The 27,976-nt window shown below is 42.9% G+C and overlaps 1 protein-coding gene across 1 annotated transcript; it reads left to right on the top strand.

Annotated features, from left to right (window-relative positions):
• Positions 1–202: 202 nt before the first annotated feature.
• On the top strand, positions 203–27,976 carry cdx2 (caudal type homeobox 2). The gene is made up of 3 exons (XM_062974675.1): positions 203–892; positions 19,371–19,516; positions 26,855–27,976. Exons 1-3 carry the CDS (start codon positions 409–411, stop codon positions 27,059–27,061), a joined length of 837 nt encoding a protein of 278 aa, XP_062830745.1. The 5' UTR covers positions 203–408; the 3' UTR covers positions 27,062–27,976.

Genomic DNA, 27,976 nt, shown 5'->3' with positions numbered 1-27,976 from the left:
AACCTGGGTTCAAGGCGACCCCTCCTCAAGAGCAGGGCCGGGGCAGCTAGGTTGCCCCTCCCTCCCGACTTCTCCTCCTCCCCTCCCTCTTTCCTCCCTCCCCTTTCCCTCTCTTCCCTCCTCCTCCTCCCTCCCTCCTTCCCTCCAGGCCACCTGCCTGCCTCAGACTCGACCGCCTATTCTTTCAGCGCTCAATCTGCGACCGGTCCTGCTCCTGAGTCCTCTGGATGGAGCCGGCTCCTTGAGGAAGGGCGGGAGGAGGGAGAAGACGAGAAGGGAGGCCTGGGATCGCCGCCTTTGGAGAGACCCCCGCGCCCCCTTCCTCCCTCCCTCGCCGGCCCCTTGTGGCCGCAGCATGCGGAGGCGCCCCGGGTCCTGCTCCCGCCGCCGGGCCCTGTCCCTCCCGCCATGTACGTGAGCTACCTCCTGGACAAAGAGGGGGCCCCCATGTACCCGCCGGGCTCCTCGGTGCGCCACGCGGCGGGGCTCAACTTGGCCGCGCAGAACTTCGTCCCGGGACCCCCCTACGCGGACTACGGCGCCTACCATGTGGGGCCCTCCATGGGGGGGCTGGACAACTCGGGGCAGGCCTCCTCCTCGCCCGGCTCGCCCTGGCCCTCCCCGCCCCCGGGCGCCTACGACTGGAACGGCTACGGGCACGGGCAGGCGGCGGGCTTGGCTTACAACCCGGTCACCGGGGACTACCACCCGCACCCACCGCACCCGGGGCCCTCTTGCGGGGGTCTGGCCCCGTCGCCCGCCGGGCTGCTCCACTCGCTCAACGCGGCGCCCCTCCAGCAGACGCCCGAGCAGCTCTCCCCCGGAGCAGGAGGAGGAGGGCAGCGGAGGAGCCACTGCGACTGGATGAGGAAGCCCACGGCGGGGGGAGCCGGTAAGGAGCCATGGAGGGAGAAAGGGAGGGAGGGAGCGAAGGGGGCAAAGAAGGGCCACGAACACACACAGAGAGACCCCGGAGGGCTCCGGGGTTGCAAGGACTCCACCTATTTGTTTCCCTCGAAATGCTGAACCCTTCCCTTGAGGGAGCTGAAGTCCAAAACACCTGGAGGGCCCAGGTTTTCCCATGCCAGGGCTAGAGGCTAGAATGGGAAGAGAGCTCCAGAGTCTGTCTTTCTTCACTCCCCCATCCATTTTGCTTGTGATGATGGTGGGACTGGGAGAAGGGCCTCTCTAGAGGCTGGTAAACTGGTAGGTAAAGGTTTCCCCTGACGTTAAGTCCAGTCATGTCTGACTCTGGGGGTTGGTGCTCATCTCCATTTCTAAGCCCGGCGTTTTCCATAGACACCTCCAAGGTCATGTGGCCAGCATGACTGTATGGAGCGCTGTTACCTTCCCGCCGGAGCGGTGCCTATTGATCTACTCACATTGGCATGTTTTCGAACTGCTAGGTTGGCAGGATAAACTGGTAAACGGGTATGTGGGTATTATAAATGCCTCACTGGATCAGGGACATTTTCCATCCGCCTTAAAACAGGCATTTGTAAAACGGCCTTCTCGGTGGTGGCTCTGGAATTCCCTCCCCAGGGAGATCAGGCTGGCACCCTCACTATCCATCTTTCGAAAGGACCTTAAAACATGGTTATTTCGATGTGCATTCGAATAAATAGTTCCGGTTAGTTATTAGTTGCCACAATTACTGCACTTTATCACACTCCACTCTAATTGATTGAACTCTGTAATGAGATCCTGAATTCCCTCTTGTAGAGTCTGCTGGTTTTTATCTTATAGTTTGTATATTATGTTCAGACTCTAATGTTCTAATGTTCTGATGTTGATGTTTTATGCTGGTTTGTATGTTTATACTATTTTACTTGTTTTTCATTGGTTTAATTATGCTGTATTTTATTGTATGTTGAAACTAGGCTTGTCCCCATGTGAGCCGTCCTGAGTCCCCTCTGGGGAGATGGGAGCGGGATATAAAAATAAAGTTGTTATTATTATTATCTAAGAGCCTGGGCAGGCTGGTCTCAGGAGGAAGGATCTGCCAAATAGCCCGGAACTGAGCCATGTGGGGCTTTATAGAAGGATGCTTCTTAAACTGTGGGCCCTGGCCCCAATGGGGTCCCCTTAGCTCAGTGTTGGGGCTCACAAAATATTAGGCAACAAGAAAAGGTTTCTGAAGGGCTTCCTTTTACACAAATATGTTAGCAAGCAATGCCGTGCAGGGTTTTTTAAAAAAGGAGTCAGCTGTGCTCTGCAAAAAGGAGAAACCAGCCTGCTTTGCAAGCCCTGAAAATGCTGTCTTGTTTTCAGTACATTTTGTACATAATTTATACACCTATATACTCCAGCGGAAGTAAACATTTCTCGGGTGGAAAGGGGTCACGAGTGGAGTTGAAGTCCAAAACACCTGGAGGGAAATTTGCCCCTGCCTGGGCTAGAATGGGCCTTGTTGCCCTTGGGGTGGCAGGCCGAAACTTTGGTGCAAAGGCAGGTTTTTCAAGAGGAAAGTTCTTAAAACTGACCCAGGGTGGTGCTGTTTGATGATTTCAACTGTTTGTAAGTGTTTCAAGGCATTGTAACTGTTTGGATGTTTAATTCCTGTTGTATTATTTAAGGATTGTAAACTGCGCTGTTCTTTTTCATCTTGTGAGTGGCTTTGTCTCTCAATCTAGAGACAAAAGCGGGATACAAAGAAGAGCAAAAACTGCAGCAATAACAGTGGCCAACACACATTTTGGTGCCTCCCATGTGTATCTCTTTTTGAGACACAGAACAACTGCCATATACTTGTCTTCATCTGGAAGTCCATAGATAATTATGATAACCCTATATAAGAAAGTAGGGCCCTTTCGAGCAGCTGAATAAAATCCCACATTTTCTGCATTAAACTGAAATATATGACAGCGTGGACTCAGTGTGGACTTCAGATAATATAAAGCAGATATTGTGGGATTTTCTGCCTAGATATTCTGGGTTATATGGCTGTGTGGAAGGGCCTTAAAGTTAATTGAATTTTTGAATCAGTGCCCCAAAGAACCCCAGGAACAGGGCTAAAAACCAAAACACCAAGAAGAAGAAGAAGTTGTTGTTGTTGTTGTTGTGTTGTTGTTGTTGGGATATCAGCTGCGTGGTGTTGCTTTGAGGGGCTGGTCTACACTGATCGTGTAATTCAGTTTGAAACTTGCGTCCAACTGAGGCGGCCAGACAACAAACCCCTACAAAAGCATGTGAGTGCCCTGTGGTTTGTATCATCACCTCCTGGGTCTCAAACTGGTTCCAGGATTTCCTTGTGCAATCATCTGCACAAGCGCCTGCGTCTGAACCCCTCCCAGCCGTGAAAACCCACCCGGTGGCCTGGGGAGAGTCACATGCTCTCAGCCTCAGAGAATAGCAAAAGCAAACCTCCTCTGAACAAATTTAACTAACGACAAAGAAACAGAAGAAAGTCAACATTGGGTTGCTGTGAGTTTTCCGGGCTGTATGGCCATGTTCCAGAAGCATTATCTCCTGACGTTTCGCCCACATCTATGGCAGGAGAGAATGCTTCTGGGACAGCACGGAAAACTCACAACAACCCGGTGATTCCGGCCATGAAAGCTTTCGATAACACAGAGTCAACACTCCCTCTATCCGTTCAGGTAAAGATCCTGGCATAAGGCTGCGGCAAACAAAGCAATTCAGAAAGTTATGATCCGCAGATCTAGAAGCTTAGATGAATATGTAAGAGACCAGCAGAGTTACACGAGAGTCAATGAGTTTGGATTGCTTTAATTCAGTTATATTTCCCATATAGACCAGACCCACGGAACCTTTTTTTGAATAACAAAGCGACCCTTCTGTAACTCCTAATGGTTCAAAGGGTCTGCTCTGATTCTCCCTAACTATTGGGATTGAGTTTTCTTTTATTTCTTTTCATATATATCTCGTTTCTCTCCCAAGGCGAGAGTTCCAAGTTTAGATTTGAACAAAAGTGAAAACAAAATACAGTTTAAAAAAGTGCGTAACACTGCAGCACTGAATGAATAATCATATTTAATACCTTAATCAAAACATCATAATAATGACGAACATAGTCCATTCTAAATTGGATTTTACAGGTACATTTGTTGGTTTACATTATTTTGATGCGTTTTAATTTTTGGTCTATCTTTTTTAAATATACGTGTTTTAATAGTCACCTATATTCATGGTTTCCTCAACAGAAAGGAGGAAATCATAAAAATGAACAAAATCTGGCTATTATTATTATTATTATTATTATTATTATTAAAAACCTAAAATAAGGACAGTAATTAAAGAACTCAGAAAACAAAGGAATTACAGACATGAATCAATCAGAGCCAGCTAACACCTCCCAACAAATGATTCCCCCAGGAATGAAGCAGCCAGACCTTGAAGCTGAAAGGCTATTCAATGCTAATCAAGGTGGCCAAATGCAACATTCACACCTGCCTCAAACAGACAAGAGTTCTTTCTCCCACCCTGGACATTCCCCAGATATATAAACCAACATACCTCCCAATCGCGCCATAGATGCAAGGCGAAAGAATGCTTCTAGAACAAGGCCATATAGCCCGGAAAACTCACAGTAACCCAATAGTCACGTGCTTTATATATGTGTTTTCATTATGTTGTACTCTGTGTGTAGTTGTACTCTGCGTGTAACTAATGCAATTATTATTATTATTATTATTACTACTACTACGCCTCTGAGAAGGCGTTTCGACACAAAATAAGGAAGCGCAAAAATGCATTTTCTCTGGCGCTCTTTGCCTGGAACCTGCCAGTTAGCTAAAGTAAGACCATTGAGGCCCTTCTTGAAGGCTGAGTCACTCAACCCCTAGTAAATCCAATTGAACCAAGAGATCTGGTCTACCTCAGTCAGGGCTCCCAATGGGATTTGAGCTTTGGGGTTCCTGGGGGTGCATCTACACTGTAGAATTAAAGCTATTTCGACCTCGCTTTAACTGCCATGCCTCAGTGTTATGTAACCCTGTGAGTTGCAGTTTGGTGAGGCACCAGTAGTAATCAGCAGAGAAGGAGAAAGACCATGTAAAAGTAAAACACAGGATTTCATTCCTTGTTGAGCCTCAAGTTTGCAGAAATCCCTTGGAAATCATTTGCGCCCGGTTTTGGGAATAGGTCTAGGTCTGTCGTTCTACTTCCTGCTGCGTTTTACAAATGTCCCGGTTGGTCCAGTCGGACCTGAAACTGTTTCCGAAAAGGAGAAAGTTGTTCCCAGGGAGAGAAGTCTTGGCGCAACGAGAACACCCAGAAATCCCCATCAAGGCGTAATAAATGTCCCTTTTCTTCTTCTTCAAAGTGCCACCGGGTTCTATGCTAAATCTAAACCGAGACAGGCATATTTATCTCCCGGCCAGTTAAACTGAAGCATGGGGGCTATAAAACTGCCATTCTAAACCCACTCAACATATTTCCTAGGAAATCGCGGCTTTCAAACCTTCGGAAGTCAGCAATATCGGGCTGGGTTGAGCTTTGTGGAGCAGCGGGGAATATCCTTCCCTCTCTCTTCCCTCGAATTTGGCATCTGCGTGTTAACTAACCCCCTCTTTTCTGGGGATGCTAACCTTACTACTCCATTAGCATTTGTATGACCTTTTTTCTCCCTTTCAATGTAAGGAGTTTCCCTATCAATGTATGGTTGTAATGTTTACAACTCTTGTTTGGTAGGCCTTCCAGGAGATATGTGCTCAGAGAAGGGTTGAGGCGCCTTTCACTTCCCAAAGCAAGGAGACAAGTTATGTCCTAGAGAAAGATGTTTCCCTCCTGTGTTACAACAAATGTGTGACAGATGGGAAGATAGAGATGTGCCAATGTATGGAGAGAGAGGTCCATATGTGTATGTGTGTGGTATATATATGTGTGTGTGTGGATGTGTCTTTGTCTTCCTTCAGATCTGTAACACACCAGGGTGGGTCAAAAAGTCATGCCTCCTGTGTCATAAGAAAGTTATGAATGAACATATAACAGCAGAAGTTGCTACAGATCATAGTCTAAACTGTCTTCTACGCAAAATTACTGTTCAACATAGTCACCATCAATGTGTACACATTAGAGCCATCGTTTAACCCAAACATCAAAACCGTTGTGGAAAAAATCATGGTCTTGCTTCGTGACCCATGATTTCAAAGCTGTTTTAAGGTCATTCAAGTCACTGAATACGAAACCACCCTAGGTTGTCTTTCAGAAGTCCAAACAGGTAAAAGTCAGAAGGAGCTTCCCCATAAACATTCTTCAAGCTATTATGGATTTCCTTAGGTGCACAACCTTCTTTTGCCAGAAATTCAATGACAAAACTTTTTAAAACTTCAGATCCATGGCTCTAATCAGTCAATCTGACAAAGAAAAGACGAAACCAGTAGAGTAAGATTACTTGTTACTTTATCATGCATCCATAATCTAGTAGCTCTGAAAGAAATGAAAGTTAGAGTGACTGAGGCATTACTTTTTGACCCATCTACTTTTTTTCAGTATGTGTATGTTTTATGTGTATATATTAATACACATATACACATATAATAAAATTAATATACAGTATATTAATACTAATACATATACATATACATAAAGGATTAAAAAGAATACACTCACATACACACAGTTCCTCCTCCCATCTACACTGCCATATAAGGCAGTTTCATAGCATAGCAGTTGTCCAGTGGCAGTGCAGATGGACTCTGTCACTGGACAATGCTTTGGGTGAGAAAAGGAAATATTGAACAAGACAAGAGAGCCTTTCTATATGGTAGAAATAATGCAGTTTGACACCACTTGAACTGCCATGGCTCCATGTTGTAGAATCACAGGAGTTGTAGTTTTAAAGCCGCCTCTACCAAAGGTGCCAGTGCTTCACCAAACCACAAATCCCAGGATACCCTCGCATTGACCCATGGCGGATAAAGTGGTGTCAAAGTGGGTTGCTGTGAGTTTTCCGAACTGTATGGCCATGGTCCAGAAGCATTATCTCCTGACGTTTCTCCCACATCTATGGCAGGCATGTTGTGAAGTATATTGGAAACTGGGCTAGTGAGGTTTATATATCTGTGGAAGGTCCAAAGTGGGAGAAAGAAGTCATGTCTGTTGGAGGAAAGTGTGAATGTTGCAATTAATCACCTTGATTAGCATTGAAAAGCCGTGCAGCTTCAAGGCCTGGCTGATTCCTGCATGGGGGAATCCTTTGTTGGGAGGTGTTAGCTGGCCCTGATTGTTTCATGCCTGGAATTCCCCTGTTTTCAGAGTGTTGTTCTTTATTTACTGTCCTGATTTTAGAGGTTTTTTTTAATACTGGTAGTTATATTTTATTCATTTTTATGGCTTTCTCCTTTCTGTTGAAGTTGCCCACATGCTTGAAATTGTCCACAATTTCAACAGAAAGGAGGAAACCATGAAAATGAAGAAAATCTGGCTACCAGTATTTTAAAAACTCTAAAATAAGAACAGTAAACAAAGAACAACACTGAAAACGGGGGAATTCCGGGCATGAAACCATCTCCTACTCTGGACAGATATATAAACCTCCCTTGCCTAGTTTCCAATATACCTCACAACCTCTGAGGATGCCTGCCACAGATGTAGGTAAAATGCTTCTAGAACATGGCCATACATCCTGGGAAAATTCACAGCAACCCAATGATTCCGACCATGAAAACCTTTGAGAACATGGCATCAAAGTGCTTTATTTCTTCCGTGCAGATGCATCCTTAGACTGAGAGCCAGAGCCGGTTTTGGGAAAAGTTCCTTTCTGGGGGGAGTTCTGGGAGTTGCAGCTCGAAGGAGGAACTTTCCCAAACTCTGACCTTCGGTCCCAAACGCGCCAAGTTCTCGGGTTTTAAGAAGAGGGAGAAATCCTTCCGGGACCAAAGCTCAAACCTTGGAGGCGGCTGAGTTTCGGGCTGAGGTTTTTCTCTTTGTGGTTTGTTGAACCCAGTGGCCTGGGCGCTGCAAACATTCGGGGGGATTTCAGGGGCTTCCCTCTCCACTGAAAACGAAAGGTTTTGGGCAGCTTTCCCCCGTGGGCGAAACACGAGCGGGAAGGCAAATACAGAAATTTGAATAAACCAGGGGCCTTGTCTTTGTTGTATGTGTTTGGTTTTGTTCGCGCAGATTTCTTAAGCCGTAGGAAAATCCGAACCTTAAAAGACCGTCTGAAAAGCCGACGGCGTTTCTTCTAAGTAAATGAATGCGAGTTGAACATGGAAATAGACGAGGGTGGCTCAAAAAGTAATGCCTCCGTCGCCTTAACTTTTATTTCTTTCACTGCTTCTGGACTATCTTAGCATGATATGATAGAGGTAACCTTACTCTACTGATATGGTATTTTCTTCGTCGGATTAACTTATTAGAGCCATGAATCTGAAGCTAAAAGAAAACGTTGTCATTGAATTTCTGGCAAAAGAAGGTTGTGTGCCTAAGGAAATCCATAATAGCTTGAAGAATGTTTATGGGGACGCCCCTTCCGATTTGTACTTGTTTGGACCTCTAAAAGACAACCTAGTGGTTTCATGTGTTGTCGAAGGCTTTCATGGCTGGAATCAAAGGGTTATTGTGTGTTTTTCAGGCTGTATGGCCATGTTCCAGAAGTATTCTCTCCTGACGTTTCGCCCACATCTATGGCAGGCATCCTCATACCTCAGAACTTCTGAGGATGCCTGCCATAGATGTGGGCGAAACGTCAGGAGAGAATACTTCTGGAACATGGCCATACAGCCTGAAAAACACATAACAACCCTAGTGGTTTCATATTCAATGACTTGAATGACGCCAAAACGGCTTGAAAGTCATGAAGCAAGACCCTGGATTTCCAGTGGGTTTGATAGCTATTATGGCGCAAATGTGTGCAAATTGCTGGTGACTGGCTATGTCGAACGGTAGTTTTGTGTAGAGGACAGTTCAGGCTATGATCTGTAGCAATTTCTGCTGTTATATGTTCATTCATAAGTTATTATGACACAGGAGGCATTACTTTTTGACCCACCTGGGTTTCACTGTGGCTGGAGTAGGTTTAAATTGTGCATTTTGAACCTAACATCTACTCTGCATCTACTATGTAAAATTAATGGAGTTTGACATCACTTCAACTGCCCTAGCTCAAGGCTATGGAATCGTAGGAGCTATAGAGCTGGACCATTCTAACACCCACCAAGTCAAACTACACAGCTCTTGTTGCATCCCATTTCTCCCTTGTTGCGGGGCTGGTATTTATCTGTATTGACTGCGAACATCCCTCCTCCTTTCGGAACTTTTCCTGCCGAAAGAAAGGAGAAAACAAGAGCGAGGAAGGTGTATATCAAAGGTGTATATCCTAGACCCTCAGACGATCCGGGAAGTTGAGGCAGCAATTCCCAGAAGCCGGTTGAGGAGAAGCCAAGGGCGAATTAATGTAGTTTGACCCCACTTCAACTGCCATGGCTCAATGCTACGTAATCCTTGTTTTGTGTGTGTGTGTGTGTTTGTGTGTCAGGAGCGACTTGAGAATTGCAAGTCGCTTCTGATATGAGAGAATTGGCCGTCTGCAAGGACCTTGCCCAGGGGCAACCTTCAGGTCAGCAACCCAACCTTCGGGGTTGTTGTATGTTTGCCTGGCTGTATGGCCATGTTCTAGAAGTATTCTTTCCTGACGTTTCGCCCACATCTAGAGGTTTGTGAGGATGCCTGCCATAGATGTAGGCGAAACGTCAGGAGAGAATACTTCTAGAACATGGCCATACAGCCCGGAAAACATACAACAACCCTGTGATCCCGGCCATGAAAGCCTTCAACAACACAAACCCAACCTTCAAGTCATCAGTCCTGCCGGCACAAGAGTTTCACCCACTGCGCCAGGGGGGCTCCTTGAAATCCTTGCTGAGACACCAGCACTCTGGCAGAGAAGACTCTAGATCTTGCTAAACTACAACTCCCATGATTCCATAGCGTGGAATCCTGGAGCCTAAAGGAGTTCCAGACTGCACTAAGGATACAATCAGTGATCTATCCTATGAAATCCTGGGTGCAGAGCTGAAATAAGGCAGTTGGAGTCTCTAGGTTCTGTGAAAAAGGCCCCAGTATTTCTCAAATGATACGAAATGTCTAGCCCTGTAGATCTTTGGAGCGGATTGAGATTCCTTGGAGGGGACAATAGGCCCCAGATCTTTTGGGAGGGCCACGAGAAGAAGCTGGAGGATGCACCCACGGAACTCCCGGACTCAGGAACCTCCAAGGGCCCGATCCTGTTGGGATGCGATGGAGAAGTTGTTGGAAATGTGCTTGGATCTCCCACTATGAGCCCAGGGAGCCAGAAAGCAATGCCGATCTATATATATAAAAGAGTGATGGCATAATGGCAGCGGACAAAACAACAAAAGTAAACACCCCACAACCTCGAAAATTGACAGCACAACCCCTCATCCATGCCTCTAGGTTGATACAACAAAAAGAAAAGAAAAATAAAGCCCTAATTAGAGGGAGAGGAATAATTGTTTTTATCCAATTGCTGCCAGTTAGAAGGCTAAGCTCTGTTCACTTGGTCCCCTAGCAACCCACTCAGCCCAGGGGACCCTTTACCTTAACTACCACCAATTCCTCAATACTTTATTTCCCATATCACCAGACTTTGCCACAGCAACGTGTGGCCGGGCACAGCTAGTGATTTATAGGATTGTAATTGGTTATAAAAAAGAAGTATTTTAAGTGGCTGTAACCAGGCCGAAGGTGTGTGTGGGGGAGGGGGGGGCAATCCGTTATCTCGCTTCACAACTTAATACCGATCTGGGTTGCATCTATACTGTAGAATTAATGTAGTCTGACAGCACTTGGATTGCCGGGGCTCCATGCTATGGAATAATGGGATTTGTAGTTTGGTGAGGCACCACCCCTTCGGCAGAGAAGGCAAAAAAGTTTGTAAAACTACAACTCCCAGGGTTCCGTAGCATTGAGCAGTTACAGTGGGGCCAAGCTGCATTAATTCTACGGCGTAGTCAAAATAATACATCACCCTTAATGCACGGGAATAAGAAATCATTCTTGCCACAAGGGAAACTGACGGCAAGTATATAAAAATAAATGCACAGGAAGACAACGAATGCCGGCCTGTGACGTGCAAGGCATAAAAAGGACATTTCCTTCTGACACTCGAGATTTTTGCGCAAGTGGCAGATGCATTTCAGGCACAGGTTGTGCAAACTGTCCCAAGACGCCGAAGAATGTTAGAGTTTTTGGCTTCCCCGAATGGGAGTTTTTGGCTTCCCCGAATTCTCGTTGATTTAATGCTTTGGCTTGAGCCAGGATTAACAGATGGGTAGACTTTTAGTCCGAAGGAAGAATTTACAATGTACAGTTTGAGACCCCTTTCACTGCCATGGCTCGGTGCAATGGAATCGTGGAAGTCGTAGTTTGCTGAGGCGCCAGAGAAGTCTCAAGACCTTGTAAAACTAACTATAACTCCTTTGTGTTGTCGAAGGCTTTCATGGCCGGGATCACTGCGTGGCTGTGAGTTTTCCGGGCTGTATGGCCATGTTCCAGAAGCATTCTCTCCTGACATTTCGCCTGCATCTATGACAGGCATCCATTGCGAGATTGTGAGGTCTGAGAGCCCTCTTCCTCCCTTAAGCCTCCTCAGTATGTTTTCGAAGAATTTGTAGTATTATAGATAGCTTACTAAAAGTTCAATATAAGGTAAAGATAAAGGTTTTCCCCTGACATTCAGTCTAGTCGTGTCCAACTCCGGGTGCTCATCTCCATTTCTAAGCCGAACATAGACACCTCATGTGGCTGACATGGCTGCATGGAGCGCATTACCTTCCCGTCAGAGCAGTACCTATCGATCTACTCACATTTGCATGTTTTCCAACTGCTAGGTTGGCAGAAGCTGGAGCTAGCAGCAGGAGCTCACCCTGCTCCCCGGTTGGAACCACCGACCTTTCGGCCAGCAAGTTCAGCGTTTAACCCGCTGCGCCAACGGGGGCTCCTAAAAGTTCAATATCCGCCTAGATAAACTCAATATACTTCTATGAGGGAGAGTTTCTGTAGCTGTATTGTGTGTGGTATGCACTCCGAATAGATGTGAAATATGTATAACAAGGTAAAGGTTTCCCCTGACGTTAAGTCCAGTCATGTCTGACTCTGGGGGTTGGTGCTCATCTCTATTTCTAAGCCGAAGAGTCAGCGTTGTCCGTAGGCCGGCATGTTACCTTCCCGCCGGAGCGGTACCTATTGATCTACTCACATTGGCATGTTTTCGAACTGCTAGATTGGCAGAAGCTGGAGCTGACAGCGGGCGCTCACTCCGGTCCAGGGATTTGAACCTGGGACCTTTCAGTCTGCAAGTTCAGCAGCTCAGTGCTTTAACACACTTCGCCCCCGGGGTACTTGTATAGTTATTACATATTGTTATTGTGCACCTTCAAGTACTTTTTGAATTAAGTCAAATTTATCACGAAGATTTTCCTGGCAAGATTTGCTCCAAGGGGTTTTTTTTTCTTTGCCTTTCCTCTGAGGCTGAGAGAGTGTGACATGCTCAGGATCACCCCTGGGCAACGCGGGGGCAAGAAGTCTCCAGAGTCATATGACTACACCACGATGGGCAAACACTGAGCAGCTATTCCGCGTTGGAAATGTCGGAAGCTTGCTGAAGGCTGCCTTGCCACCTTCGCAAGTGTTAAAAATCACAGTCGATTTAAGCCACCAGGAAAAGAAACACGAGCGTGGTAGGTCTATCAGGTCATTTGGGGCAAGAGCCTGTGGGATAAAAGGATATTGGAGGGATATTGGAGTTCATGAGTGGAAAAATGCCCACCCATCCCTACTTCCGGGGGAGCCCTTTGTTACCTTCATGTCCTTTCCGACTCTATCATAGGGTTTTCTTGGCCGGATTTGTTTGGAGGGTTTGTCTTCTTCTGAGGCTGAGAGTATGTCACCTGCTCAAGGTCACCCAGTAGGTTTTCATAAAAAGAGTTCAACCTAATTTCCAGAGTCCAAGTTCAACCTTAAAATCTTTCTGCCTTATTATGTCCCTGATTTGTGGTCCGGATTCCCTTTCTCTTACTATGAGGGATGTCTCCTATTGTAGGGTTAGGAAACGTTTCTTTCATAGAGTCTGAACAAGATACCAACAGACAGGCACAAACAACCCCATACCATATTTTGGCACTTTAAAAAGTCAGAAAGGTGAATGTAAGCAATATGATCATTTTACAGAGAATGCCTGGCTAGCTCAACTGAATCAGTGCTGTCATTTGGTATTTTGGTAGAACGTGAAATTTCCTGGTTGTCAGTCTGTCATACATTTCGACTGATCCTTCCTGCTGTTTTGAAAATCTAGCAACACCAAGGCTGCATCTATACTGTAGGACCAAGGCAGTTTTACACCACTTTAAGTGTTGTGCTTCAATGCTATGGAACCATGAGATTTAGTTTGGTGAGGCAGAAAAGGTTAAATAAATAATGTATTGTGGAAGGCTTTCATGGCCGGAATCACTGGGTTGCTGTGAGCTTTCCGGTCTGTATGGCCATGTTCCAGAAGCATTCTCTCATGACGTTTCGCCCACATCAATGGCAGGCATCCTCAGAGGTGTGAGATCTGTTGGAAACTAGGAAAGTAAGGTGTATGTATCTGTGGAAAGTCCAGGGTGGGAGAAAGAACTCGTGTCAGTTTGTGGCAAGTGTGAATGTTGCAATTGATTAGCATTTAATGGCCTTGCAGATTCAAAGCCCGGCTGGAATCCTTTGTTGGGAGGTATTAGCTGGCCCTGATTGTTTCCTGTCTGGAATTCCCCTGTTTTTGAGTGTTGTTCTTTGTTTACTGTCCTCATTTTAGAGTTTGATAATACTGGTCGCCAAATGTTGTTCATTTTCAAGGTTTCCTCCTTTCTGTTGAAATTGTTCACATGCTTGTGGATTTCAGTGCCTTCTCTGTGTAGTCTGATATGGTGGTTGTCAAGTGTGGTCCAGCATTTCTGTGTTCCCAAATAATATACTGTGTCCAGGTTGGTTCATTAAGTGCTCTGCTATGGCTGACTTCTCTGGTTGACTTAGTCTGCAGTGCCTTTCATGTTCCTTGACTCGTGTTTGGACAATGGTGCGTTTGGTGGTCCTTATGTAGACTTGTCCACAGCTGCATGGTATACGGTAGACTCCTGCAGAGGCGAGAGGATCCCTCTTGAAATAATAAATACTGCTTTGCTCCCTCATAAATGGAACCAAAGCCAACACCAATGAAGCATGGGGCCCTAAAACAACCCTAACACGGGGTTTCTTTGGCATGGTTTGTTCGGAGGAGTTTGGCTTTGCCTCCCTCTGCGGCTTCTGTGATCGAGGTCGAGCCAAGAGGATTCGAACCCTGGTCTCCAGAGTCCCAAAGTGCATCTACACTGCAAAACTAATGCATTTTGATGCAACTTGAACTGCTATGGCTGAGTTCTATGGAATCATAGAAGTTGTGGTTTTTAGCCTTCTCTATTAAGGAGTGCTGGTGCTCCACCAAACCAGAACTCCCAGGTTTCCATAGCATTGAACCATGGCAGTTGTGCCACATTGTATGATGCACCCTGAGTGGTACTCCAGCCCTCAAACCACAGCATCGCGCTGGCTCCCTTGCATATCATAAAACTGAGTGAGGTAGCTTTCCTTTCACCGCAAACCGAATTAAAGGCACGCAGACCCCTCCCAAGCCCTTTCCTTTTTGTTGTGTGTCTTTCGGGCTGTGTGGCCATGTTCCAGAAGCATTCTCTCCTGACGTTTCGCCCACATCTATGGCAGGCATCCTCAGAGGTTGTGAGAGAATGCTTCTGGAACATGGCCACACAGCCCGAAAGACACACAACAACCCTGTGATCCTGGCCATGAAAGCCTTCGACAACACCTTTCCTTTTTCTTTGGTGAAGCTTAAGACTTTATAAAAAGGCATCTCTCCAGATCTTGGAAATAGCAACCTCCCAAGTCTCTCACTATTTATTTGTTAATGTATACATTTGCCAGTTGGACTTTATCTCTTTGGTGTGGGAGGGACTTCTTTAACTAAGCTTCAGTAAGCTTCAGCCTGTATGGTGAATTAATACAAGATGTTTATGAGTAAACAACATAGGTTATTTTTCAAATAATTTGTTTTTTATCTCTGAGTTCATACTTTAAACTAAAAGGTTTTAAAGGGAGTGTATATGTTTTGGGCTAGTGCAACTGCAATTGCAATTACAACTGCGACTGCAAAGAAAAAGCTACCCTTTGATAACCAAATATATTTTTGTAGTGGCATGTTTTTGTCCTTGGCAGTTCAAAGACATGGTTGGGTTGCTGTGAGTTTTCCGGGCTGCATGGCTGTGTTCCAGAACATACAGTCCAGAAAACTCACAGCAACCCTGTGATTTCAGCCATGGAAGCCTTCGACAAGACATGGTTTTTCAGTTTAACAGTTGAGTATTCTGTGTGCCATTACATGACTGTTTATGAATTTCACTTGTTCAAAGAGTTGACTTCTACCAAGGTCATGCTTTTCTTGACTAGCTGTTTTCAAAAGGTGGTCTCCACATGTTCATGGAGATTCATATTTGCCAAACGGATATGTGCCCAGAGACTGGGTGCAGTAAGATTCCCGACCATGGAGCCTTGGCAGCTCAGGCCAACTGCATTCATTCAACAGTGTAGATGGAACCTTCGTCCCAATGCAGATGCCCTTGGAGAGATCCGCCCCTTCTTCCCTCCGTGGGAGACTTGTTGAAGGGAGCGGGGAGTTGTTGTTTGGGATGAAAGCGCCGCCGCCTTTTGTAGAGGGTCTGGCGGGGGTCATCCTGGTCTTGGGGGGCGGGAGGCTCCGGAGGGCCTTTGATAAGATCGGCTTGTAGCTCCTGCCTGGCTCCAGGGGACTTCCCTCTGATCGGTCTTGTCTTCTCCGCAGGGAGCTTTTGTCGACGGGATGCGGGAAAGGGGGGCGGGTGCCTTGGCTTTGTTTACCTCTTGCTCGCCAGCCTGCTTGCTCACTTGCTTACTCGCTAGCCTACGGCCAGAACAAGGCGGATCACCTCAGATGTTTTCTCTTCCTTTAAAAAAGAAAGTAGATTGGGGGGAGGCCTATTGGCCAGGAGAACAAGTTGAACCAGAAGGAGGGCAAGCCGTCACCCCACTTCCCCAGCAGAAGGGAAGGAATTTGGGTGCATCTGCACCAGGCATAGGCAAACTTGGGCCCTCCAAGTGTTTTGGACTTTCACTCCCACAATTCCTAACAACTGGAATTGTTTGCCCATGTTTGAGGGCCCAAGTTGGTCCATGCCTGATCTACACTGTCGAATTGATGCAGTTTGACCTCATTCATCTGGCATGGCTCAATGCTATGGAATCCTGGAAGTTGTAGTTTGGTGCGGGGTTATTGGGAATTACTGCACCCACTCTCTGGGGCGATAACCTTTTGGAAATAAATGGCAATCATAACCTTATTGAAAGGAAAAATGATGTCACATCCGTTTGGCAAATGTGAATCCCTATCAACATGTGGAGAGCACCTTTTGAAAACCACTAGTCAAGAAAAACATTACAAACATTCATGTAATGGCACAAGTAACTCAGCTGCTAAACTGAAGAACCATGTCTTTGGACTGCCAAGGACAAAGACATGCCGATATATATATATATATATATATATATATATATATATATATATATATATATATACACACACACACACACACACACACACACACACACACACACACACATTATTAGCAGAGGAGGGTTGTTTCCTTGAACACATAATAATTCAAAAATGAATGAATGTGTGTGTGTGTGTTAAGAATCCTAAAACCCCTATGCAGAATAATGTCCACTTTCTCCCTCACTGATTATTTACATGGTAATACCCAGCAGGGGATGGTTGCTTCTTTGAAGCTGAAGTTGTGGTTGTAATTGTAATTGCAGTTGCCCAAAACATATACTCTCCCTTATCTTTTAGTTTAAGATATGCACTCAGAGATAAAACACAAAGCCATCTTTAGTTGAAAAATAGCATATCTTGTTTACTCATAAACATCTTGCATTAATTCACCATAGAGGAACATTTCTTATTAAAATTCAGTTATGGATAGGATGTAGTTTCTCTGCCTGTTGAGTACACAGGGTATCATTCTTATTCAGTAGTCCATAGTCTTTCAGTATAGTTGTACTCACTGAAGTCCACGAGCATACTTCTCTATTGAAGTCCTAAGAGCAACATGCATCCACCTCTACTGAGGTCTGATGCAAACTTTGAATACAAAATTGAGTCCTGAGTCTGAACATGCTCAGTATAATCACATGCCTATAACTCCTCTCACACCAAAAGGGTACGGTCAAACTGGCAAATCAACATTTGCCATTTAGAATACAGGTTAGCAAATATATACATTAATAAAGAAATAGTGAAAGGCTTGAGAAGGTGCTATTTCCAATAGGTGCAAATCCCACATTTGATGCCATTTTAACTGACTTAGCTCAATGCTGTTGAATTATGGGAGGTGTAGCTTTATAAGGCCTTCAGCCTGATTTGCCAAAGAGTCCTGGTGTCTCACCAATCCACAATGCCCAGGATCCCATAGCATTAAGCCATGACAGCTAAAGTGGTGACAAGCTGCATTAATTCAACAGTGTAGATGCACCCTAAGAGAAAAGATTTGTGGTCTTGATCCAATGGTTACCTCTGGATCCTTGGACCCCTTGGATCAATAGCATCGACCCTTCTAAGACCCATTTCTTTGAGAGTAGTTCTCAGCCTTAAAGACACCACTAGTATCCCCCCTCTCTTCCTCTTTCTTTTAATTTTAGTATGAGCTTTCCTGGATCATCTTCCTCAACTCCCTCTCAAGCATTTAATGAAGTTCCACAATACTCCTTTTACTTCCACTACTCTGTTTTTCTCTGAAAAAAAGCACATCTTTGGATGTAAAGGTTACCTTGCTAAGTATGTGTGTGCCTTTTAGTTGCTTGCCAACTTGTTCAATAGGGTTTCTTTAGACAAGAAATACTCAGAGGTGGTTTTGCCAGATCCTTCCCCTGAAATGTAGCACACAGCATCTGGTATTCCATGAAGGAGACCTAAGTACTAGCCATGGCTGACCTTGCTTAACTTCCAAAGTAAGTCGGTGTCTAGTGCCTGTAGGATGTTTAGATGCTATGATTTAGTTCTCCTGAAATTTGTTGATGTGTTGATAAGGATACTCACAATTTCTGTCGATGCTTTGCATAAATAAAGCTTATTGGATATTTGACAGCCAACCTTACTGTTATTTGAAATATTCTTTGGTCATGATTACTATCTAGTGCTATTTCAAGACAATTTGTGTATTAAAATCTAAAGCTACCGTATATGTTTGTGAGTGTGTGTGTGTAATGCAGATGTCTCTTTCAGTCATAGCATTTTAAAACCACTTTAATTGCCATGGCTACATCCTACATAATCCTGGGATTTGTAGTTTGTGGTGGCAAAGAATTCTAAATACTTTATAAAACTACTCATGTTTTAATAAGATGGGCCCATGGCAATTAAAGTGAAAACATGAAAGAGATCTGTGGTCCCAATCCATCAGATGGTAAACATGTTCTGATGAAATAGATATTACTGTGCTTTTGTGTGCCTCTTCTTCCCCTTTTCTACTTGCAAGGAGAATTTGAGCCATGGTCATGATACTGTGAAAAAAGATTTAACAACTCTTTCTTAGAATTCAATGAAACTCAAAAAGTGTTCATCTAGATTGCATCCCATATGTATCCTCAGCACAGAAAATTCTGCTGCATTGCTCATTTAGTGATTTGGTTCTGTTAAAATTCTAGGGATTTAATTCCAATAAATGGTTTGTTCAATGGATCCAATTAAGGCTATCCCAGTGCTGCTTTATTCTCTCTATATGCATATAAACACATTCATACACACCAAGCTAGCACATACATTCACACAGCATACACATGAGCTTGTTTGAGTGTGTGTGTGTGTGTGTTGTGTTTAATTTAGGGACCATAAACTCAGCAGCTGCTGACTTTTTACAAGCGTGCATTGTTTGAAAATCACTTCCTCTCCAAGCCAGACATTTGAGGGTTTATAATTTAAACTAGCAGGAAGAAGGAGAAAGAGCTGTTCAAAACTGTTGTTTGGGGAGTGTCATGTGAGGTGATAAATAGCTAAGTTCCAAAAACTAGGTACTGAATTTAGAAAATGCAGAAAGCTAGGCCTCAGGATGGGCATGCATCTTCTGTAGTGTTTTTCCTTATCCCATTGTCTCCAGAAACCCCCTTTTGCATGAGACTCATTGAGAAGGGCCAGTGAGCATATTTTATATGAAGAAGGGGCTAGCTGAAGTCAAATAGAGTCATTCATTAATGTAGCTTTGAAAGAGTTCATGAAGGATATATTGTTTCTGGTGCATTTTCTTTGACCATCTTCATCTCTCTCTCCTTAGTGAAAACCAGGACGAAAGACAAGTACCGTGTGGTCTACACAGATCACCAGAGGCTGGAACTGGAGAAGGAGTTTCACTACAGCCGTTACATCACCATCCGGAGGAAAGCTGAGCTGGCAGCCACTCTGGGATTGTCAGAAAGACAGGTGTGAATTCAGCTGGTTCTTTACACTGTTAACCATCCAAGATCCCTGTGTGCCCCTCTACTCTCCCATCAAATCTGCTTTGTCATTGCCTATAGTTTTCTTTGGGGCCCAATGAGTGGTATAGAGGGTTTGAGTGTGGTTGGTGGTATAGTGGTCTGAGTCTTGAACCATGACTAAGGAGACCAGGGTTTGAATTGTTGGGCGAGCGGGCTTATTAACAAAACACCCTGCCCATAAATGTATAGCAGAGTATTAGCAGCAGTGTGATCCAGCACCAGTAGCCAAAAGTGATAAAAAGAACAAAACGCACAGACCAATGTTATCTCTTCCTTTGGAGGTTTTTCTTTATAGCAAATAATATGGTTGCACTATTTACAAAAACAAGTTTTCCATAACACAAATAACGTTCTTTATACTTCCTTCTTGGCCTTCATGCTGGACTTCTTTTTCATGCAGATAAACAGCTTTGCTTTCACAGAGCCTCCTCTCACACTGAACTTACACAGGAGTTTCACACAGTAGCTTTACACACAGAAGCCTTCACACTGGAGCTTCACTCACAAAGCCTTCAACCTGGGCTTCTCTCACTGAAGCTTCTCAGAACTTGAAAATGACTGGAAAGCACACAAGCAAATACCAAATCTTCTCTCTTTCTATAATAACAAACTTCTTCTGAACAAATCTTTCCAAGAAAATATCATGATAGGTTAGCCTTAGGGTCATCATAAGTCCGAAATGACTTGAAATCACAGAAAAACAATTAGCAGTATAAGCTGGTTATTAGTTGACCCATCCTTTTCCAACTTAGTTTCCACAGATGTTCTGGGTTTCAGCTCCTGTCAGTCCTAGCCAAAAAATCTATGATTCTGGGAACTGTAATCTGTAACACTCCATGGGCAAAAAGTCAGGGAGGCTGAATTAGTCCAATGGGCTTGAGCTGGAAAAAGCTTCATGACTTAAAAAAATATGAACATAGATCCATCAAATTCCAGCTACAGTGTGCTTCTTGGAATGAATTATCATTATACTTAGACTACTGGTCCATCACAGTTTGGAAAGTTACTTATAATTCCCAAAATCGCTTCAATCAACATGTTGACTTGCTGTGTTGGGTTGGTGGGGAATTCTGGGAATTCTTCCAAACTATTCCATGTTTTTCAGAATTGGGAATCAAGAGCAGCTATCTAGGGCTTTCCAATCTTGCTTCTTAATTAAAAAAAAGTATTATTAAGTTATCTGTTATTAAGTTCTGGATCTTCTTTCTAGTTATATGTATGAAATGAAATAATATCAGCTTTATCATACAAAACTACTTGTTAGAGACCTAGGATTTAGCTGCAAGTCCTGGCCAAGTAGACACTACAGGGAAAATCTAGGTTTGTTGCAATGCAGTAAATGACTAGAAATGTTTGTCATATAGAAATTGTGAACAGAAGTGTTCATTTTCATGTGGGAGAGTTTAAAATGTAATTTTATATTTAATTTTTAACACTGTAATTGAAAACAGTGGGGCCCCTTCTACATTGCTATATAATCTAGTTTCTGATTCCAGAGTATCTGCTTTGAACTGGATTGTATGGCAGTATAGATCCAGCCTGGCTCTTCCTATTTATTAACTTAATTTTTGTCTGTGTGTATGTTCTGAGCAAAGTATTCAATTCCATATTAAAGTCAACAAAAAACCCTGATGTATGAGCAACTTTGTGAAAGACAGGGACATGTCAATTTTAAAGGTGATAGACATCAACTGAGACTTGAGGATTCTTGAAATTATTCCTCTGGCCATACACCTGAGAACTTTAACCAAGCAAAAGATATTTGGAAACTGGATGCCTTTGTCTAATTCAGTGATTCCCAAACACTGGTCCTCCTGGTGTTTTGTGTTTCAGAATTTCTAGGTATTGACCAAAGTTTCAAAGTGCTGTTCAGATTTGTCAATCAAAGCAGAAATCTTTTCAAGGTTCATGCTTTTCAAAGTAGCATCCATAGTTTGGGAATTGCTGATCTAAAGCTTCAAGCAAGAACCTTGGCCCAGAAACTATTTATAATGTCAGGGTTCACAACAAATTATATGATGTTAATCTAGATTATTGTACCTTCATCTAGAATTAAATATTAATTCCCCCTTATTACTGAATATAGCAATGATGGGCAATGTGTGGATCTCCCAATTGTTGGATTATGGCTCTCTACTACCCATATCTAACTACTAGCCATTCTAGATAAAGTTCCATGAGATCTCAGATTCGAAAACATCTGGAGAATTTCAAGTTGTCTGGTCCTGAACTAGGAATATTGTTAATTTTTCCTCAGAGGATTTGGTTCCTAGGCAGAAAATGAAAAAGGGGGGGATGTGTGTGTGTGCATAAACATGCCTTCAAGTCTTCTGTTGACCCTATGGATTTTATGGGTTTTCTTAGCCAACTAATACTTTTAAGTGATTATTGCTTCTGAAATATAAGCTGCACCACTTGTGATTCATTTCCAGTCTCCCATTGAAGTACTAATCAGAGCTGATCATACTGAACTTCTAAGTTAATACAGGATCTGGTGCTTTTGGGAATTTCAGCCTCAGGAAGAATGCTGAAGAATGTAATTTTAGGCAGTATGATCTCTCCCCATCCCATTCCCTTCTCATCGCTTCTTCCATTTTCTTTTGTTCTAGAGTTAACAGTTTTCATAGGTAGGGGTTTTTCCAGAGCACACTTGGCCAGCTACCAGTGAGACCATCAGACTGTGTTCCAGAAACAAATGAAACTTAGTGCTTGGATGAAATCTTGAATCTGGTGCTTACATGAACTATGGGCAATTTAAAAAAAATGGATCCCTTTAGATTTCATCCTGTCCTCCCATCATGCAGAATATTGTGATGTGGAATGGACTTTCTATGGTCCCATCTGTGTGGGGAATTTGTTACTGAAAAGACATGGGTCTGTCCACAGTCAGAAAATGCATTCTTTTCTTTATTATAGTAAGCTTTTTATTAAAGTCAGAAGCAAATTAAAAACATATTGCTAGTTGCTTCTGGTGTGAGAGAATTGGCTGTCTACAGAGACATTGCTCAGGGTACGCTCAGATGTCTTACCATCCTGCTGGGAAGCTTCTCTTATGTCCCCACAAGCTAGAGCTGACAGATGGGAGCTTGCGGATTCTAACCAGCATGTCAGCAACCCAATCTTCAGGTTAGCAGTCCAGATGGCACAAGGGTTAAACCCATTGCACCACTAGGGCTCCATGATAGTAAGAAAACATTGAAAGTAACAATTATGAGTGGATAAACAAGGAGTAAAAAAATCCCTTGTTAAAATCTAACCTCCTATACATAGTTCACTAAGTGAGCTACTATTCTTTGTTAGCCCCCTTTTTGTCTTTTGGGCACACAAATGTCCTTGATGAGTTTATATAGTTGTAGCCGCAATCATTGAAATAATATACATGGCAAACTTTTAGCACACCAACTACAAATTTTTCCAAAAGAAGATACTGCAGCATTGGAAAAAGTTTCATATTGCTTTGATCTCTATGGAATCTATGGATTGTGCCCATATTTATATAGAGGCGTTTGGAACAAACATCTTAAGTCCAAGTGTGCAAGTTAATCCAGTTTGAATAATGGTTTGTTGGACTGCTTTGTGTACTTTCATGTTCAGCAAGGTGTTTGTTTATCCCATTCCAGTTATCAGTAGAGACATTCTGGCACTTGCCTTCTCCCAGGCTCTTGCAAAATCCTTGCACCTTAGTTCTCAAAGTCCAAGAGGCATGCATTTCTGACATTTGAATACTGCCCCTGTTCTGGGTGTCCTTGAGTTTCTTGCAAAGACATTATTAGTTCTGAGTCAAGCTCCTACGTAAATAATGCCTTTGCTCTTTCCCCCTCTCACTTATCATCTCAATATTTCCTGCACTCATTTCTATACTCACAAAAACTACACAGAATTTTGTCTCTTGTAGGTTTCTTTTCTGTTACTACTCTGTATTTGAGATATATATTAAAAAGGAGTGCTTTGCCTTTCCAGTTCTATCTTCCAGAATTGTTCATTAGTCTTCCTACTCCTGAGTCTATGCATATTCTTGAAATACAAAGAAAAACTTCCCTCTGGTGTAGGTGAGGCTTAGAAATGCTAAATCAAGCACATTCCACACTTCTATGGAGAAGCACCTGCCATTAGATATTCTTTGAGTGGTGTAGGAACAAGCAAAATCAGTCTATTTCAGATATCTGTTCGTATTGTAACCAGAGTCCATAAAAATCCATTAGCAGGATAGTGCAAAAGCTATTTCTTGTTCATGATCTCTGCAACTGATATTCAGAGGTATTCAGAGACTGCCTTGATATTGGAGAAATGTTGGACCAGCTCTGAACATTGAATTCTATAACCTAAAGGATCCCTGGTTGGGAAAGTCTAACATAGAAATGGAGGGAGATGGACTGCTCTTGATGGGCTGATGGCTTGGTTTTGTACGAGTCAGCTTCCACAGCCTAACATGCATTCTCTGTGATTTACATAAATACACGTGTTGCATGATATGCTTATCTAAATTTTGTTAGCTATTTTGAAGACAGATATTATTAGGATATATTGTGTTAATATGTACATAGCTGTTACCTGGCTGAGATGGTAAAATTACACTTTTTGACCTACAACTGTCAGAACCTACCAGTAGACATGACCAGTAGTCATGCTCGCCTGTGGATTCTGGGACAGGCAGTACATAAAATAAACTTTCCCTGGTTTTCATTGTTACATAATTTCATAACAATGTATCCATAGCCTTGAACAATAGCATTATTGGGGTTGATAAAGAAAAAATAACATTCCTATGTAATCAAAACTATTGCTCAAAATTATAAATCCAAAGTCGTAGCTGTGTTAATGGTTATGACCAATTGTAGTCAATTAGAATTATGACTCATATTTTTTTAAATAAACATGGATTTCAAATCAGTCAACATGAGTTAGACTTAAGTCTAATTTAATGGTTTATTCAGGTCTAGTCACACTTAATAGTGTAATGCGTTCAGGTGTATGTGTAGACATAAACATTTGGTTCAGCTTTTCATCCAGTGGTTTGAAATCCCCCCCCCCCCACTGCATTTGTTCTACAATAAATTGGATACATGTCCACACTCTGGGCATAGGTGTAAGTATCATGTTTGATCCTCCTTTGAACCTCAGGTGAACATTCTACTTTTATTATGTTTTAACTGTTCTGTGTGACAGTTGAATTTATATGTGTGTGTGTGTGTGATTAAAGCTTTATTCAGTTCACTTCTTTAAGTGTAAACCCCAATAATTAACAAAATAAAAATACCTGTCCTAGAAGTGGAAAGAGGGGAATCGCACCTTGCAGTCAACCAGCAATTGTCTGTTGGCTGTGCTAAAAAAAAGCTTCTCCTTCCAACTTGGAGAACTTGTTTGCTCAGAACTCATCCAAGGAGTGGAATCCCAGCCTGAAAATGCCACTATCTCTCCAAGAGTCACGTAGTATCCATGGTCACATGCTAGCTGGAGGATTCTTGGTGTTTCAGTCCACTTGCATTCCCTAAATTTTCACTGCAGGAAGTATGTTGGAATAGATACCATAGGACAAGCTTAGTCCCAGAGTGCAGAGTTTTAGAAACATTTGAATAGACATACCTAAAACACTCTATTGAAATGGATGTGACTCAAAAGCATCTCATATACTTTCATATTTGTAATGAAAAACAGTAAAACTTATCTTGCTCAGGATAATTGTATAATGTACTAGGAAGGTGTGAACTTCATGCTACCAATAAGATGTTCATTTCCATAACCAGCAAGTTTGACCCATCCCTTCCTCTAAAACCCTGTTATCTCTTTGCTTTGAAGAGGAGAGCTTAGATTCTCAGGAATTTATGAGGAGCCCACCCTCTTTCTACACATTTCCATTGCTTGTCCTTTTTCCGGTGGAGAGGGGAACAAGCTAATTGATGGTCATGGAGCCCAACCTGCTACATGTTTACTCAAAGGAAGTGTTGCTGGACTTCACGGGTCCTATTAATAAGCAAGCATAGACAGCAATCTTTCCTAGGCTGGTGCTTTTTGAATGTGGCAGACAACAGGCTCCTATTATCCTGACCTGGATAAGTCATTATTCAAGGTTCACACTGAGTTCTAGTCCAAGAAATCTGCAGGGCATCAGGTTAACTAACACTGACACCAAAATTAAAAATCATAGAATGAGAAATTTTCAGCTTCCCAGATGTCTTTCATGAAACTCCCCACAGTCTCAGTCAGGGAAGGCAATGATAAAATACAGAAAGGGCTGGAGTCCAAAATATCATAATAAGTACAGACTAATTGATATTTAAATTGTTTTAATTCTATAAATTGGTTAATTGCTTATAAAACAACACACACACACACACACACACACACACACACACACACACACACAGGAAGACAGAAGAAAGAGAGGGGAAAGTATAGCAGCTATTAAGATTAACATTTAAAAAAATGCATGTGCACCTCTTTAGGTGCAGTATATATAACTGGTTTTGAACATTTTACATTTTAGTTCCAGAACTGGAAAAAGTGGGATATAAATGAATCTAATTATTATGATTCAATTCAATTCAACCACCCCGAAGCAAATTGGGAAGGGGAGTTGTGCTCTGGTAGCAATTTCAAATGAACTGACAAAATATCTAAATGGTATTACTGGAGTTAATATCACACCTGAACAATTATAAACAGTGTAACTGCTTGGAATGCACCACATTACCAAATTATTGCCCACTAATACCTGGATTCTTGGATAGAAGCTGAAACATTTGATCATTCAGAATTTGGTTAGTAAACCTGATCATGGTGATGATGATTATAACACTTGGCATCAGTAGAGTGTTTATTGGCCAAGTTTCTTACATGGGCTACAAATTTCACAATCATAGTGTGGCCAGGGTATTACAGGAGCTGTAATTTGAGTAATTTGTGCATCTCTCATTCATAGAAACATCTTGGCTGAAGTCAACTTGATAGCAATTAACAACAACATATTACAACATGGTTTAGTGGTTTGAGAGTTGGACTACAATCCCAGAGCCCAGGGTTTGATTCTGTGTTTGGCCTTGGAAATCCACTGTGTGGCTTTAGATAAGTCATACTCTCTTATATCTATAAAACCCAGGGATAGGGTCACTTAAGTATCGCCATAAGTCAGAAACAACTTCAAAATGCACAACAATCGCTGTTTTTTAAAAGGTTTTTAGCATCATTGATATGAACACAACATGATGTTAGCCAAGAGTTTTATCCAACTAGTCTAACTCTCTGTTTGACCTGAACTTTCTTTATATTCCTCTTTCCCCCACAGGTAAAAATCTGGTTTCAGAACAGGCGGGCCAAGGAAAGGAAGATCAATAAGAAGAAGATGCAGCAATCCCAGGCAGCCGGCGTGCACAGTGGTTCAGAGCCCATGAGCCCTGTCTCCTCCCTGCAGACGGGGACCAACGGCTCTGTTGTACCCAATGGAGGAGTGTTGGGCACAACAGGCTTAGTATCGCCTCCCACTGCACAGTGACAGCAGCTGGAAGGAAAAAACTTGGAAGTCCCACACTCTTTATTACAGAGGAGTTAAACATATGTACATGTGTGCACACTTGTGCATATACCAGCCCTCCATGGGAAAGACCAATGGCTCATTGACAGTTGACGTGGATAAGCGTAGGCTCTCCTTCCCCATCTGTGCACTACAATGGACTTTGCTAAGCAGCACCACACTCCAGTTTGTGTGTGTGCATGAATGAATGTGTGTGTTTTATTTTTTTGCTGCACAATTTGTACAAAATATACTGTGAATTACCTGAATTCTATTGGGGGAGAAGGAAGGGAGATGTTGATTTTCCTTAATTTGCTTCGTGTAATATTATTATTAATATTTCTATTTTTCTCCATGACACAATAGAGAATAGCTTCTAACTGACACTTCTCTTTGCAATGGAAATGTCACATCTCAGGGAATTTGGGCCTGGATTTCCTTTTGTTGTTTGTTTGTTTTTCCTTGGTTTGTGTGTTTTTTTTTATTACAACTGTTGTTGGGGTAATAATAAATGTCTGAGTGAGAAAAGAGGAGAAACCCAAAGAAAGAAAAATTAAAAAAAAAACTTTGTTTTCCTGGTGCCTTCAATAGACTCCAAAAAGCATCACGTTTCTTTACAGATCACAAATAGTCTGAGCAAGAAACTGCTGAAATGTTCCAAAGCAAGTAGTTTGTTTCAAAATTGTCATAAAAGAGCACACAATCTGATATGGATGATCAGCCACCTGTCTTTATGCATGTACATGTCATAGCTTGGAAAAGACACTGTTTTGGACCAACCCCCAGCAGCCATGTTGGCTTGGATATTCTAGGAATAGTAGCCCTAACTTTTCCAAGTTCTGAGGATATATAAATCAGTACATTTGAAATTTGAAATTCAGGCCATGCCAAGTTGAA

Source organism: Anolis carolinensis, chromosome 3, assembly GCF_035594765.1.
Source record: "Anolis carolinensis isolate JA03-04 chromosome 3, rAnoCar3.1.pri, whole genome shotgun sequence".
Taxonomy (NCBI): Eukaryota; Metazoa; Chordata; class Lepidosauria; order Squamata; family Dactyloidae; genus Anolis; species Anolis carolinensis.
Note: the sequence above shows the minus strand (reverse complement) of the source record. Positions and strands in the feature narration are given on the sequence as shown.